The sequence below is a fragment of the Cheilinus undulatus genome, linkage group 15 (genome assembly GCF_018320785.1).
Source record: "Cheilinus undulatus linkage group 15, ASM1832078v1, whole genome shotgun sequence".
Lineage (NCBI taxonomy): Eukaryota > Metazoa > Chordata > Actinopteri > Labriformes > Labridae > Cheilinus > Cheilinus undulatus.
This window is the reverse complement of record NC_054879.1, coordinates 50,763-65,000: the sequence shown is the minus strand read 5'-3', so window position 1 is coordinate 65,000 and position 14,238 is coordinate 50,763. Positions and strand designations below refer to the sequence as shown.

The 14,238-nt window shown below is 49.6% G+C and overlaps 1 protein-coding gene across 1 annotated transcript in view; it reads right to left on the bottom strand.

The window, feature by feature from the left end:
- Positions 1-14,238, bottom strand: part of gtdc1 (glycosyltransferase-like domain containing 1) — a 157,574-nt gene extending 143,336 nt beyond the window's left edge. The window contains exon 1 of the mRNA XM_041807427.1: positions 14,213-14,238. Within this exon, the coding sequence (XP_041663361.1) occupies positions 14,213-14,224 (12 nt within the window). The 5' untranslated portion in view covers positions 14,225-14,238. The remainder of the gene's footprint in view (positions 1-14,212) is intronic.

The window sequence follows — 14,238 nt, the reverse complement described above, 5'->3', positions numbered from 1 at the left end:
TCTCTTAGCTCTGTCAGCTCTGTCAGCTCTATTAGCTCTGTTAGCTGTTAGCTCTGTTAGCTCTGTTAGCTCTGTCAGCTCTGTCAGCTCTATTAGCTCTGTTAGCTGTTAGCTCTGTTAGCTCTGTCAGCTCTGTCAGCTCTATTTACTCTGTTAGCTGTCAGCTCTGTCAGCTCTGTTAGCTCTGTTAGCTCTGTCAGCTCTATTAGCTATGTTAGCAGTTAGCTCTGTCAGCTCTGTCAGCTCTGTTAGCTGTTAGCTCTGTCAGCTCTGTCAGCTCTGTTAGCTCTGTCAGCTCTGTTAGCTGTTAGCTCTGTCAGCTCTGTTAGCTCTGTCAGCTCTGTCAGCTCTGTCAGCTCTGTTAGCTGTTAGCTCTGTCAGCTCTGTTAGCTCTGTTAGCTCTGTCAGCTCTGTCAGCTCTGTTAGCTGTTAGCTCTGTCAGCTCTGTCAGCTCTGTTAGCTGTTAGCTCTGTCAGCTCTGTTAGCTCTGTCAGCTCTGTCAGCTCTGTCAGCTCTGTTAGCTGTTAGCTCTGTCAGCTCTGTTAGCTCTGTCAGCTCTGTCAGCTCTGTCTGCTCTGTTAGCTGTTAGCTCTGTCAGCTCTGTTAGCTGTTAGCTCTGTCAGCTCTGTCAGCTCTGTTAGCTGTTAGCTCTGTCAGCTCTGTCAGCTCTGTTAGCTCTGTCAGCTCTGTCAGCTCTGTTAGCTCTGTCAGCTCTGTCAGCTCTGTTAGCTGTTAGCTCTGTCAGCTCTGTCAGCTCTGTCAGCTCTGTTAGCTGTTAGCTCTGTCAGCTCTGTTAGCCTCTGTCAGCTCTGTCAGCTCTGTTAGCTCTGTCAGCTCTGTTAGCCTCTGTTAGGTCTGTCAGCTCTGTTAGCTCTGTCAGCTCTGTCAGCTCTGTCAGCTCTGTTAGCTCTGTTAGCCTCTGTTAGGTCTGTCAGCTCTGTTAGCTCTGTTAGCTCTGTCAGCTCTGTCAGCTCTGTTAGCTCTGTTAGCTCTGTCAGCTCTGTTCGCTCTGTTAGCTCTGTCAGCTCTGTCAGCTCTGTTAGCTCTGTTAGCTCTGTCAGCTCTGTCAGCTCTGTCAGCTCTGTCAGCTCTGTCAGCTCTGTCAGCTCTGTCAGCTCTGTTAGCTCTGTCAGCTCTGTTCGCTCTGTTCGCTCTGTTAGCTCTGTTAGCTCTGTTAGGTCTGTCAGCTCTGTCAGCTCTGTTAGCTCTGTTAGCTCTGTCAGCTCTGTCAGCTCTGTTAGCTGTCAGCTCTGTTAGCTGTTAGCTCTGTTAGCTCTGTCAGCTCTCTTAGCTCTCTTAGCTCTGTCAGCTCTGTCAGCTCTATTAGCTCTATTAGCTCTCTTAGCTCTGTCAGCTCTCTTAGCTCTCTTAGCTCTGTCAGCTCTGTCAGCTCTGTCAGCTCTATTAGCTCTGTTAGCTGTTAGCTCTGTTAGCTCTGTTAGCTCTGTCAGCTCTGTCAGCTCTATTAGCTCTGTTAGCTGTTAGCTCTGTTAGCTCTGTCAGCTCTGTCAGCTCTATTTACTCTGTTAGCTGTCAGCTCTGTCAGCTCTGTTAGCTCTGTTAGCTCTGTCAGCTCTATTAGCTATGTTAGCAGTTAGCTCTGTCAGCTCTGTCAGCTCTGTTAGCTGTTAGCTCTGTCAGCTCTGTCAGCTCTGTTAGCTCTGTCAGCTCTGTCAGCTCTGTTAGCTGTTAGCTCTGTCAGCTCTGTTAGCTCTGTCAGCTCTGTCAGCTCTGTCAGCTCTGTCAGCTCTGTCAGCTCTGTTAGCTGTTAGCTCTGTCAGCTCTGTCAGCTCTGTTAGCTGTTAGCTCTGTCAGCTCTGTCAGCTCTGTTAGCTCTGTCAGCTCTGTCAGCTCTGTCAGCTCTGTTAGCTGTTAGCTCTGTCAGCTCTGTTAGCTCTGTTAGCTCTGTCAGCTCTGTCAGCTCTGTTAGCTGTTAGCTCTGTCAGCTCTGTCAGCTCTGTTAGCTGTTAGCTCTGTCAGCTCTGTTAGCTCTGTCAGCTCTGTCAGCTCTGTTAGCTGTTAGCTCTGTCAGCTCTGTTAGCTCTGTCAGCTCTGTCAGCTCTGTCAGCTCTGTTAGCTGTTAGCTCTGTCAGCTCTGTTAGCTCTGTCAGCTCTGTCAGCTCTGTTAGCTGTTAGCTCTGTCAGCTCTGTTAGCTCTGTCAGCTCTGTCAGCTCTGTCAGCTCTGTTAGCTGTTAGCTCTGTCAGCTCTGTTAGCTGTTAGCTCTGTCAGCTCTGTCAGCTCTGTTAGCTGTTAGCTCTGTCAGCTCTGTCAGCTCTGTTAGCTCTGTCAGCTCTGTCAGCTCTGTCAGCTCTGTTAGCTGTTAGCTCTGTCAGCTCTGTCAGCTCTGTTAGCTGTTAGCTCTGTCAGCTCTGTCAGCTCTGTCAGCTCTGTTAGCTGTTAGCTCTGTCAGCTCTGTTAGCCTCTGTCAGCTCTGTCAGCTCTGTTAGCTCTGTCAGCTCTGTTAGCCTCTGTTAGGTCTGTCAGCTCTGTTAGCTCTGTCAGCTCTGTCAGCTCTGTTAGCTCTGTTAGCTCTGTCAGCTCTGTTCGCTCTGTTCGCTCTGTTAGCTCTGTCAGCTCTGTTAGCTCTGTTAGCTCTGTCAGCTCTGTTCGCTCTGTTAGCTCTGTCAGCTCTGTCAGCTCTGTCAGCTCTGTTAGCTCTGTCAGCTCTGTCAGCTCTGTTAGCTCTGTCAGCTCTGTTCGCTCTGTTCGCTCTGTTAGCTCTGTTAGGTCTGTCAGCTCTGTCAGCTCTGTTAGCTCTGTTAGCTCTGTCAGCTCTGTCAGCTCTGTTAGCTGTCAGCTCTGTTAGCTGTTAGCTCTGTTAGCTCTGTCAGCTCTCTTAGCTCTCTTAGCTCTGTCAGCTCTGTCAGCTCTCTTAGCTCTGTCAGCTCTGTCAGCTCTATTAGCTCTATTAGCTCTCTTAGCTCTGTCAGCTCTCTTAGCTCTCTTAGCTCTGTCAGCTCTGTCAGCTCTCTTAGCTCTGTCAGCTCTCTAAGCTCTGTCAGCTCTGTCAGCTCTATTAGCTCTATTAGCTCTGTTAGCTCTGTCAGCTCTGTTAGCTGTTAGCTCTGTCAGCTCTGTTAGCTCTAGTTAGCTCTGGCTCTATTGGCTCTGTCAGCTCTGTTAGCTCTGGCTGTTAGCTCTGTCAGCTCTGTTAGCTCTGTTAGCTCTGTCAGCTCTATTAGCTCTATTAGCTCTATTAGCTCTATTAGCTCTGTCAGCTGTTAGCTCTATTAGCTCTGTCAGCTCTGTCAGCTATTAGCTCTGTCAGCTGTTAGCTCTGTTAGCTCTGTCAGCACTGTCAGCTCTGTCAGCTCTGTTAGCTCTGTCAGCTCTGTTAGCTCTGTCAGCTCTGTTAGCTCTGTTAGCTCTATTAGCTCTGTTAGCTCTGTCAGCTCTGTTAGCTCTATTAGCTCTCTTAGCTCTGTCAGCTCTGTCAGCTCTGTCAGCTCTATTAGCTCTGTCAGCTGTTAGCTCTATTAGCTCTGTCAGCTCTGTCAGCTCTGTCAGCTCTATTAGCTCTGTCAGCTCTGTCAGCTCTGTCAGCTCTATTAGCTCTATTAGCTCTGTCAGCTCTGTCAGCTCTGTCAGCTCTGTCAGCTCTGTTAGCTGTTAGCTCTGTTAGCTCTGTTCGCTCTGTTCGCTCTGTCAGCTCTGTCAGCTCTGTTAGCTCTGTCAGCTCTGTTAGCTCTGTCAGCTCTGTCAGCTCTGTTAGCTGTTAGCTCTGTTAGCTCTGTTAGCTGTTAGCTCTGTTAGCTCTGTCAGCTCTGTCAGCTCTGTCAGCTCTGTTAGCTGTTAGCTCTGTTAGCTCTGTTAGCTCTGTTCGCTCTGTCAGCTCTGTCAGCTCTGTCAGCTCTGTCAGCTCTGTTAGCTGTTAGCTCTGTTAGCTCTGTTAGCTCTGTTCGCTCTGTCAGCTCTGTCAGCTCTGTCAGCTCTGTCAGCTCTGTCAGCTCTGTTAGCTGTTAGCTCTGTTAGCTCTGTTCGCTCTGTCAGCTCTGTTAGCTGTTAGCTGTTAGCTCTGTTAGCTCTGTTCGCTCTGTCAGCTCTGTCAGCTCTGTCAGCTCTGTTCGCTCTGTCAGCTCTATTAGCTCTATTAGCTCTATTAGCTCTATTAGCTCTGTCAGCTGTTAGCTCTGTCAGCTCTGTCAGCTCTGTCAGCTCTGTTAGCTCTGTCAGCTCTGTTAGCTCTATTAGCTCTGTCAGCTCTGTCAGCTCTGTCAGCTCTATTAGCTCTGTCAGCTCTGTCAGCTGTTAGCTCTATTAGCTCTGTCAGCTCTGTCAGCTCTGTCAGCTCTGTTAGCTCTGTCAGCTCTGTCAGCTCTGTTAGCTGTTAGCTCTGTTAGCTCTGTCAGCTCTGTTAGCTGTTAGCTCTGTTAGCTCTGTTCGCTCTGTCAGCTCTGTCAGCTCTGTAAGCTCTAATATCTCTTTCATCTGTTAGCTCTCTAAGCTCTATAAGCTCTGTCAGCTCTGTCCGCTCTGTCCGCTCTGTCAGCTCTGTTAGCTGTTAGCTCTGTTAGCTCTGTCAGCTCTGTCAGCTCTGTCAGCTCTGTTAGCTCTGTCAGCTCTGTCAGCTCTGTCAGCACTGTCAGCTCTGTCAGCTCTATTAGCTCTATTAGCTCTATTAGCTCTGTCAGCTGTTAGCTCTATTAGCTCTATTAGCTCTGTCAGCTCTGTCAGCTCTATTAGCTCTATTAGCTCTGTTAGCTCTGTCAGCTCTGTCAGCTCTGTTAGCTCTGTCAGCTCTGTCAGCTCTGTTAGCTGTTAGCTCTGTTAGCTCTGTCAGCTCTGTTAGCTGTTAGCTCTGTTAGCTCTGTCCGCTCTGTCCGCTCTGTTAGCTGTTAGCTCTGTTAGCTCTGTTAGCTCTGTTCGCTCTGTTAGCTCTGTCAGCTCTGTCCGCTCTGTTCGCTCTGTCAGCTCTGTCAGCTCTGTTAGCTGTTAGCTCTGTTAGCTCTGTCAGCTCTGTTAGCTGTTAGCTCTGTCAGCTCTGTCAGCTCTGTTAGCTCTGTCAGCTCTGTCAGCTCTGTTAGCTGTTAGCTCTGTTAGCTCTGTCAGCTCTGTTAGCTGTTAGCTCTGTTAGCTCTGTTAGCTCTGTTCGCTCTGTCAGCTCTGTCAGCTCTGTCAGCTCTGTCAGCTCTGTTAGCTCTGTCAGCTCTGTCAGCTCTGTTAGCTGTTAGCTCTGTTAGCTCTGTCAGCTCTGTTAGCTGTTAGCTCTGTTAGCTCTGTTAGCTCTGTTCGCTCTGTCAGCTCTGTCAGCTCTGTCAGCTCTGTTAGCTCTGTCAGCTCTGTCAGCTCTGTTAGCTGTTAGCTCTGTTAGCTCTGTCAGCTCTGTTAGCTGTTAGCTCTGTTAGCTCTGTTAGCTCTGTTAGCTCTGTCAGCTCTGTTAGCTGTTAGCTCTGTTAGCTCTGTTCGCTCTGTCCGCTCTGTCCGCTCTGTCAGCTCTGTTAGCTGTTAGCTCTGTTAGCTCTGTTCGCTCTGTTAGCTCTGTCAGCTCTGTCAGCTCTGTCAGCTCTGTCAGCTCTGTCCGCTCTGTCCGCTCTGTCAGCTCTATTAGCTGTTAGCTCTGTTAGCTCTGTCAGCTCTGTCAGCTCTGTCAGCTCTATTAGCTGTTAGCTCTGTTAGCTCTGTCAGCTCTGTCAGCTCTGTCAGCTCTATTAGCTCTGTTAGCTGTTAGCTCTGTTAGCTCTGTTAGCTCTGTCAGCTCTATTAGCTCTGTTAGCTGTTAGCTCTGTCAGCTCTGTCAGCTCTGTCAGCTCTATTAGCTCTGTTAGCTGTTAGCTCTGTCAGCTCTGTCAGCTCAATTAGCTCTGTTAGCTGTTAGCTCTATTAGCTCTGTTAGCTGTTAGCTCTGTGAGCTCTGTCAGCTCTATTAGCTCTGTTAGCTGTCAGCTCTATTATCTCTGTTAGCTGTTAGCTCTGTCAGCTCTGTCAGCTCTGTCAGCTCTATTATCTCTGTTATCTGTTAGCTCTGTTAGCTCTGTAAGCTCTGTCAGCTCTGTGAGCTCTATAAGCTCTGTTAGCTCTTAGCTCTGTTAGCTCTGTTAGCTCTGTCAGCTCTGTTTGCTCTGTTAGCTGTGTCCTCTGTCAGCTCTGTTAGCTCTGTTAGCTCTGTCAGCTCTATTAGCTATGTTAGCAGTTAGCTCTGTCAGCTCTGTCAGCTCTGTTAGCTGTTAGCTCTGTCAGCTCTGTCAGCTCTGTTAGCTCTGTCAGCTCTGTCAGCTCTGTTAGCTGTTAGCTCTGTCAGCTCTGTTAGCTCTGTCAGCTCTGTCAGCTCTGTCAGCTCTGTTAGCTGTTAGCTCTGTCAGCTCTGTCAGCTCTGTTAGCTGTTAGCTCTGTCAGCTCTGTCAGCTCTGTTAGCTCTGTCAGCTCTGTCAGCTCTGTCAGCTCTGTTAGTTGTTAGCTCTGTCAGCTCTGTTAGCTCTGTTAGCTCTGTCAGCTCTGTCAGCTCTGTTAGCTGTTAGCTCTGTCAGCTCTGTCAGCTCTGTTAGCTGTTAGCTCTGTCAGCTCTGTTAGCTCTGTCAGCTCTGTCAGCTCTGTCAGCTCTGTTAGCTGTTAGCTCTGTCAGCTCTGTTAGCTCTGTCAGCTCTGTCAGCTCTGTCAGCTCTGTTAGCTCTCTTAGCTCTGTCAGCTCTGTTAGCTGTTAGCTCTGTCAGCTCTGTCAGCTCTGTTAGCTGTTAGCTCTGTCAGCTCTGTCAGCTCTGTTAGCTCTGTCAGCTCTGTCAGCTCTGTCAGCTCTGTTAGCTGTTAGCTCTGTCAGCTCTGTCAGCTCTGTTAGCTGTTAGCTCTGTCAGCTCTGTCAGCTCTGTCAGCTCTGTTAGCTGTTAGCTCTGTCAGCTCTGTTAGCCTCTGTCAGCTCTGTCAGCTCTGTTAGCTCTGTCAGCTCTGTTAGCCTCTGTTAGGTCTGTCAGCTCTGTTAGCTCTGTCAGCTCTGTCAGCTCTGTTAGCTCTGTTAGCTCTGTCAGCTCTGTTCGCTCTGTTCGCTCTGTTAGCTCTGTCAGCTCTGTCAGCTCTGTTAGCTCTGTTAGCTCTGTCAGCTCTGTTCGCTCTGTTAGCTCTGTCAGCTCTGTCAGCTCTGTTAGCTCTGTTAGCTCTGTCAGCTCTGTCCGCTCTGTTAGCTCTGTCAGCTCTGTCAGCTCTGTCAGCTCTGTCAGCTCTGTTAGCTCTGTCAGCTCTGTCAGCTCTGTCAGCTCTGTTAGCTCTGTTAGCTCTGTCAGCTCTGTCAGCTCTGTTAGCTCTGTTAGCTCTGTCAGCTCTGTTCGCTCTGTTCGCTCTGTTAGCTCTGTTAGCTCTGTTAGGTCTGTCAGCTCTGTCAGCTCTGTTAGCTCTGTTAGCTCTGTCAGCTCTGTCAGCTCTGTTAGCTGTCAGCTCTGTTAGCTGTTAGCTCTGTTAGCTCTGTCAGCTCTCTTAGCTCTGTCAGCTCTGTCAGCTCTATTAGCTCTATTAGCTCTCTTAGCTCTGTCAGCTCTCTTAGCTCTCTTAGCTCTGTCAGCTCTGTCAGCTCTATTAGCTCTGTTAGCTGTTAGCTCTGTTAGCTCTGTTAGCTCTGTCAGCTCTGTCAGCTCTATTAGCTCTGTTAGCTGTTAGCTCTGTTAGCTCTGTCAGCTCTGTCAGCTCTGTGAGCTCTGTTAGCTGTCAGCTCTGTCAGCTCTGTTAGCTCTGTTAGCTCTGTCAGCTCTATTAGCTATGTTAGCAGTTAGCTCTGTCAGCTCTGTCAGCTCTGTTAGCTGTTAGCTCTGTCAGCTCTGTCAGCTCTGTTAGCTCTGTCAGCTCTGTTAGCTGTTAGCTCTGTCAGCTCTGTTAGCTCTGTCAGCTCTGTCAGCTCTGTCAGCTCTGTTAGCTGTTAGCTCTGTCAGCTCTGTTAGCTCTGTTAGCTCTGTCAGCTCTGTCAGCTCTGTTAGCTGTTAGCTCTGTCAGCTCTGTCAGCTCTGTTAGCTGTTAGCTCTGTCAGCTCTGTTAGCTCTGTCAGCTCTGTCAGCTCTGTCAGCTCTGTTAGCTGTTAGCTCTGTCAGCTCTGTTAGCTCTGTCAGCTCTCTTAGCTCTGTCAGCTCTCTTAGCTCTCTTAGCTCTGTCAGCTCTGTTAGCTGTTAGCTCTGTCAGCTCTGTCAGCTCTGTTAGCTGTTAGCTCTGTCAGCTCTGTCAGCTCTGTTAGCTCTGTCAGCTCTGTCAGCTCTGTTAGCTCTGTCAGCTCTGTCAGCTCTGTTAGCTGTTAGCTCTGTCAGCTCTGTCAGCTCTGTCAGCTCTGTTAGCTGTTAGCTCTGTCAGCTCTGTTAGCCTCTGTCAGCTCTGTCAGCTCTGTTAGCTCTGTCAGCTCTGTTAGCCTCTGTTAGGTCTGTCAGCTCTGTTAGCTCTGTCAGCTCTGTCAGCTCTGTCAGCTCTGTTAGCTCTGTTAGCCTCTGTTAGGTCTGTCAGCTCTGTTAGCTCTGTTAGCTCTGTCAGCTCTGTCAGCTCTGTTAGCTCTGTTAGCTCTGTCAGCTCTGTTCGCTCTGTTAGCTCTGTCAGCTCTGTCAGCTCTGTTAGCTCTGTTAGCTCTGTCAGCTCTGTCCGCTCTGTTCGCTCTGTTAGCTCTGTCAGCTCTGTCAGCTCTGTCAGCTCTGTCAGCTCTGTTAGCTCTGTCAGCTCTGTTCGCTCTGTTCGCTCTGTTAGCTCTGTTAGCTCTGTTAGGTCTGTCAGCTCTGTCAGCTCTGTTAGCTCTGTTAGCTCTGTCAGCTCTGTCAGCTCTGTTAGCTGTCAGCTCTGTTAGCTGTTAGCTCTGTTAGCTCTGTCAGCTCTGTCAGCTCTGTCAGCTCTATTAGCTCTATTAGCTCTCTTAGCTCTGTCAGCTCTCTTAGCTCTCTTAGCTCTGTCAGCTCTGTCAGCTCTGTCAGCTCTATTAGCTCTGTTAGCTGTTAGCTCTGTTAGCTCTGTTAGCTCTGTCAGCTCTGTCAGCTCTATTAGCTCTGTTAGCTGTTAGCTCTGTTAGCTCTGTCAGCTCTGTCAGCTCTATTTACTCTGTTAGCTGTCAGCTCTGTCAGCTCTGTTAGCTCTGTTAGCTCTGTCAGCTCTATTAGCTATGTTAGCAGTTAGCTCTGTCAGCTCTGTCAGCTCTGTTAGCTGTTAGCTCTGTCAGCTCTGTCAGCTCTGTTAGCTCTGTCAGCTCTGTCAGCTCTGTTAGCTGTTAGCTCTGTCAGCTCTGTTAGCTCTGTCAGCTCTGTCAGCTCTGTCAGCTCTGTCAGCTCTGTCAGCTCTGTTAGCTGTTAGCTCTGTCAGCTCTGTCAGCTCTGTTAGCTGTTAGCTCTGTCAGCTCTGTCAGCTCTGTTAGCTCTGTCAGCTCTGTCAGCTCTGTTAGCTGTTAGCTCTGTCAGCTCTGTTAGCTCTGTTAGCTCTGTCAGCTCTGTCAGCTCTGTTAGCTGTTAGCTCTGTCAGCTCTGTCAGCTCTGTTAGCTGTTAGCTCTGTCAGCTCTGTTAGCTCTGTCAGCTCTGTCAGCTCTGTTAGCTGTTAGCTCTGTCAGCTCTGTTAGCTCTGTCAGCTCTGTCAGCTCTGTCAGCTCTGTTAGCTGTTAGCTCTGTCAGCTCTGTTAGCTCTGTCAGCTCTGTCAGCTCTGTTAGCTGTTAGCTCTGTCAGCTCTGTTAGCTCTGTCAGCTCTGTCAGCTCTGTCAGCTCTGTTAGCTGTTAGCTCTGTCAGCTCTGTTAGCTCTGTTAGCTCTGTCAGCTCTGTCAGCTCTGTTAGCTGTTAGCTCTGTCAGCTCTGTCAGCTCTGTTAGCTCTGTCAGCTCTGTCAGCTCTGTCAGCTCTGTTAGCTGTTAGCTCTGTCAGCTCTGTCAGCTCTGTTAGCTGTTAGCTCTGTCAGCTCTGTCAGCTCTGTCAGCGCTGTTAGCTCTGTCAGCTCTGTTAGCCTCTGTCAGCTCTGTCAGCTCTGTTAGCTCTGTCAGCTCTGTTAGCCTCTGTTAGGTCTGTCAGCTCTGTTAGCTCTGTCAGCTCTGTCAGCTCTGTTAGCTCTGTTAGCTCTGTCAGCTCTGTTCGCTCTGTTCGCTCTGTTAGCTCTGTCAGCTCTGTTAGCTCTGTTAGCTCTGTCAGCTCTGTTCGCTCTGTTAGCTCTGTCAGCTCTGTCAGCTCTGTCAGCTCTGTTAGCTCTGTCAGCTCTGTCAGCTCTGTTAGCTCTGTCAGCTCTGTTCGCTCTGTTCGCTCTGTTCGCTCTGTTAGCTCTGTTAGGTCTGTCAGCTCTGTCAGCTCTGTTAGCTCTGTTAGCTCTGTCAGCTCTGTCAGCTCTGTTAGCTGTCAGCTCTGTTAGCTGTTAGCTCTGTTAGCTCTGTCAGCTCTCTTAGCTCTCTTAGCTCTGTCAGCTCTGTCAGCTCTCTTAGCTCTGTCAGCTCTGTCAGCTCTCTTAGCTCTGTCAGCTCTCTTAGCTCTCTTAGCTCTGTCAGCTCTGTCAGCTCTCTTAGCTCTGTCAGCTCTCTAAGCTCTGTCAGCTCTGTCAGCTCTATTAGCTCTATTAGCTCTGTTAGCTCTGTCAGCTCTGTCAGCTCTATTAGCTCTATTAGCTCTGTCAGCTCTGTCAGCTCTGTCAGCTCTGTTAGCTCTGTCAGCTCTGTTAGCTCTATTAGCTCTATTAGCTCTATTAGCTCTGTCAGCTGTTAGCTCTATTAGCTCTGTCAGCTCTGTTAGCTCTGTTAGCTCTGTCAGCTCTGTCAGCTCTATTAGCTCTATTAGCTCTATTAGCTCTATTAGCTCTGTCAGCTGTTAGCTCTATTAGCTCTGTCAGCTCTGTCAGCTCTGTCAGCTCTATTAGCTCTATTAGCTCTATTAGCTCTGTCAGCTGTTAGCTCTGTTAGCTCTGTCAGCACTGTCAGCTCTGTCAGCTCTGTTAGCTCTGTTAGCTCTGTTAGCTCTGTCAGCTCTATTAGCTCTATTAGCTCTATTAGCTCTATTAGCTCTGTCAGCTGTTAGCTCTATTAGCTCTGTCAGCTCTGTCAGCTCTGTCAGCTCTATTAGCTCTATTAGCTCTATTAGCTCTGTCAGCTGTTAGCTCTATTAGCTCTGTCAGCTCTGTCAGCTCTGTCAGCTCTATTAGCTCTGTCAGCTCTGTCAGCTCTGTCAGCTCTATTAGCTCTATTAGCTCTGTCAGCTCTGTCAGCTCTGTCAGCTCTGTCAGCTCTGTTAGCTGTTAGCTCTGTTAGCTCTGTTCGCTCTGTTCGCTCTGTCAGCTCTGTCAGCTCTGTTAGCTCTGTCAGCTCTGTTAGCTCTGTCAGCTCTGTCAGCTCTGTTAGCTGTTAGCTCTGTTAGCTCTGTTAGCTGTTAGCTCTGTTAGCTCTGTCAGCTCTGTCAGCTCTGTCAGCTCTGTTAGCTGTTAGCTCTGTTAGCTCTGTTAGCTCTGTTCGCTCTGTCAGCTCTGTCAGCTCTGTCAGCTCTGTCAGCTCTGTTAGCTGTTAGCTCTGTTAGCTCTGTTAGCTCTGTTCGCTCTGTCAGCTCTGTCAGCTCTGTCAGCTCTGTCAGCTCTGTCAGCTCTGTTAGCTGTTAGCTCTGTTAGCTCTGTTCGCTCTGTTCGCTCTGTTAGCTCTGTCAGCTCTGTCAGCTCTGTCAGCTCTGTCAGCTCTGTTCGCTCTGTCAGCTCTATTAGCTCTATTAGCTCTATTAGCTCTATTAGCTCTGTCAGCTGTTAGCTCTGTCAGCTCTGTCAGCTCTGTCAGCTCTGTTAGCTCTGTCAGCTCTGTCAGCTCTGTCAGCTCTGTTAGCTCTATTAGCTCTGTCAGCTCTGTCAGCTCTGTCAGCTCTATTAGCTCTGTCAGCTCTGTCAGCTGTTAGCTCTATTAGCTCTGTCAGCTCTGTCAGCTCTGTCAGCTCTGTTAGCTCTGTCAGCTCTGTCAGCTCTGTTAGCTGTTAGCTCTGTTAGCTCTGTCAGCTCTGTTAGCTGTTAGCTCTGTTAGCTCTGTTCGCTCTGTCCGCTCTGTCCGCTCTGTCAGCTCTGTTAGCTGTTAGCTCTGTTAGCTCTGTTAGCTCTGTTCGCTCTGTTAGCTCTGTCAGCTCTGTCAGCTCTGTCAGCTCTGTTAGCTCTGTCAGCTCTGTCCGCTCTGTCCGCTCTGTCAGCTCTGTTAGCTGTTAGCTCTGTTAGCTCTGTTCGCTCTGTCAGCTCTGTCAGCTCTGTCAGCTCTGTTAGCTCTGTCAGCTCTGTCAGCTCTGTCAGCTCTGTTAGCTCTGTCAGCTCTGTCAGCTCTGTCAGCACTGTCAGCTCTGTCAGCTCTGTCAGCTCTATTAGCTCTGTTAGCTGTTAGCTCTGTTAGCTCTGTCAGCTCTGTTAGCTGTTAGCTCTGTTAGCTCTGTCCGCTCTGTCCGCTCTGTCCGCTCTGTTAGCTGTTAGCTCTGTTAGCTCTGTTAGCTCTGTTCGCTCTGTTAGCTCTGTCAGCTCTGTCCGCTCTGTTCGCTCTGTCAGCTCTGTCAGCTCTGTTAGCTGTTAGCTCTGTTAGCTCTGTCAGCTCTGTTAGCTGTTAGCTCTGTCAGCTCTGTCAGCTCTGTTAGCTCTGTCAGCTCTGTCAGCTCTGTTAGCTGTTAGCTCTGTTAGCTCTGTCAGCTCTGTTAGCTGTTAGCTCTGTTAGCTCTGTTAGCTCTGTTCGCTCTGTCAGCTCTGTCAGCTCTGTCAGCTCTGTTAGCTCTGTCAGCTCTGTCAGCTCTGTCAGCTCTGTCAGCTCTGTTAGCTCTGTCAGCTCTGTCAGCTCTGTTAGCTGTTAGCTCTGTTAGCTCTGTCAGCTCTGTTAGCTGTTAGCTCTGTTAGCTCTGTTAGCTCTGTTCGCTCTGTCAGCTCTGTCAGCTCTGTCAGCTCTGTTAGCTCTGTCAGCTCTGTCAGCTCTGTTAGCTGTTAGCTCTGTTAGCTCTGTCAGCTCTGTTAGCTGTTAGCTCTGTTAGCTCTGTTAGCTCTGTTAGCTCTGTCAGCTCTGTTAGCTGTTAGCTCTGTTAGCTCTGTTCGCTCTGTCCGCTCTGTCCGCTCTGTCAGCTCTGTTAGCTGTTAGCTCTGTTAGCTCTGTTAGCTCTGTTCGCTCTGTTAGCTCTGTCAGCTCTGTCAGCTCTGTCAGCTCTGTCCGCTCTGTCCGCTCTGTCAGCTCTGTTAGCTGTTAGCTCTGTTAGCTCTGTTCGCTCTGTCAGCTCTGTCAGCTCTGTTAGCTCTGTCAGCTCTGTCAGCTCTGTCAGCTCTGTTCGCTTTGTCAGCTCTGTCAGCTCTGTCCGCTCTGTCCGCTCTGTCCGCTCTGTTAGCTGTTAGCTCTGTTAGCTCTGTTAGCTCTGTTCGCTCTGTTAGCTCTGTCAGCTCTGTCCGCTCTGTTCGCTCTGTCAGCTCTGTCAGCTCTGTTAGCTGTTAGCTCTGTTAGCTCTGTCAGCTCTGTTAGCTGTTAGCTCTGTCAGCTCTGTCAGCTCTGTTAGCTCTGTCAGCTCTGTCAGCTCTGTTAGCTGTTAGCTCTGTTAGCTCTGTCAGCTCTGTTAGCTGTTAGCTCTGTTAGCTCTGTTAGCTCTGTTCGCTCTGTCAGCTCTGTCAGCTCTGTCAGCTCTGTTAGCTCTGTCAGCTCTGTCAGCTCTGTTAGCTGTTAGCTCTGTTAGCTCTGTCAGCTCTGTTAGCTGTTAGCTCTGTTAGCTCTGTTAGCTCTGTTAGCTCTGTCAGCTCTGTTAGCTGTTAGCTCTGTTAGCTCTGTTAGCTCTGTTCGCTCTGTTCGCTCTGTCAGCTCTGTCAGCTCTGTTCGCTTTGTCAGCTCTGTCAGCTCTGTCAGCTCTGATGCTCCTCCAACACTCTGTCAGCTCGATGTTTTCTGCTTTGTCAGCATCTGTCAGCTCTGTTTCACCTGATTTCATTTGGTCACCTTGTCACTGATGAGGTTGTTGTTGACACTTCCATAGACTCTACTTGTTCGCTCTGTGGCTGCTCTGTCAGCTCTGTCCTTTCAAGATGTTCGCTCTGTTAGCTCTGTTAGCTCTGTCAGCTCTGTCAGCTCTGTCAGCTCTGTTCGCTCTGTTAGCTCTGTTAGCTCTGTTAGCTCTGTTAGCTCCTTTAGCCGGCTGCTAACAGCTAACCAGCTCTCGTCCTCCCGTTAAACGGTCTTTCTCCCCCCCGTTCTCGGCCGGTAACGGTCCCCGGGGAGTAGAAGAGTTCCATCCGAACTGTCCCCAACATTAACCCGGCAGCCTGTCTCCTCCGTTGAGGACAAACAGCGGCCCGGGTCCCCTCACAGAGACGCTATATTCAAAGCTAAGGGACACTCACCTCTGACTGCATCCGCGCAGCGCCAG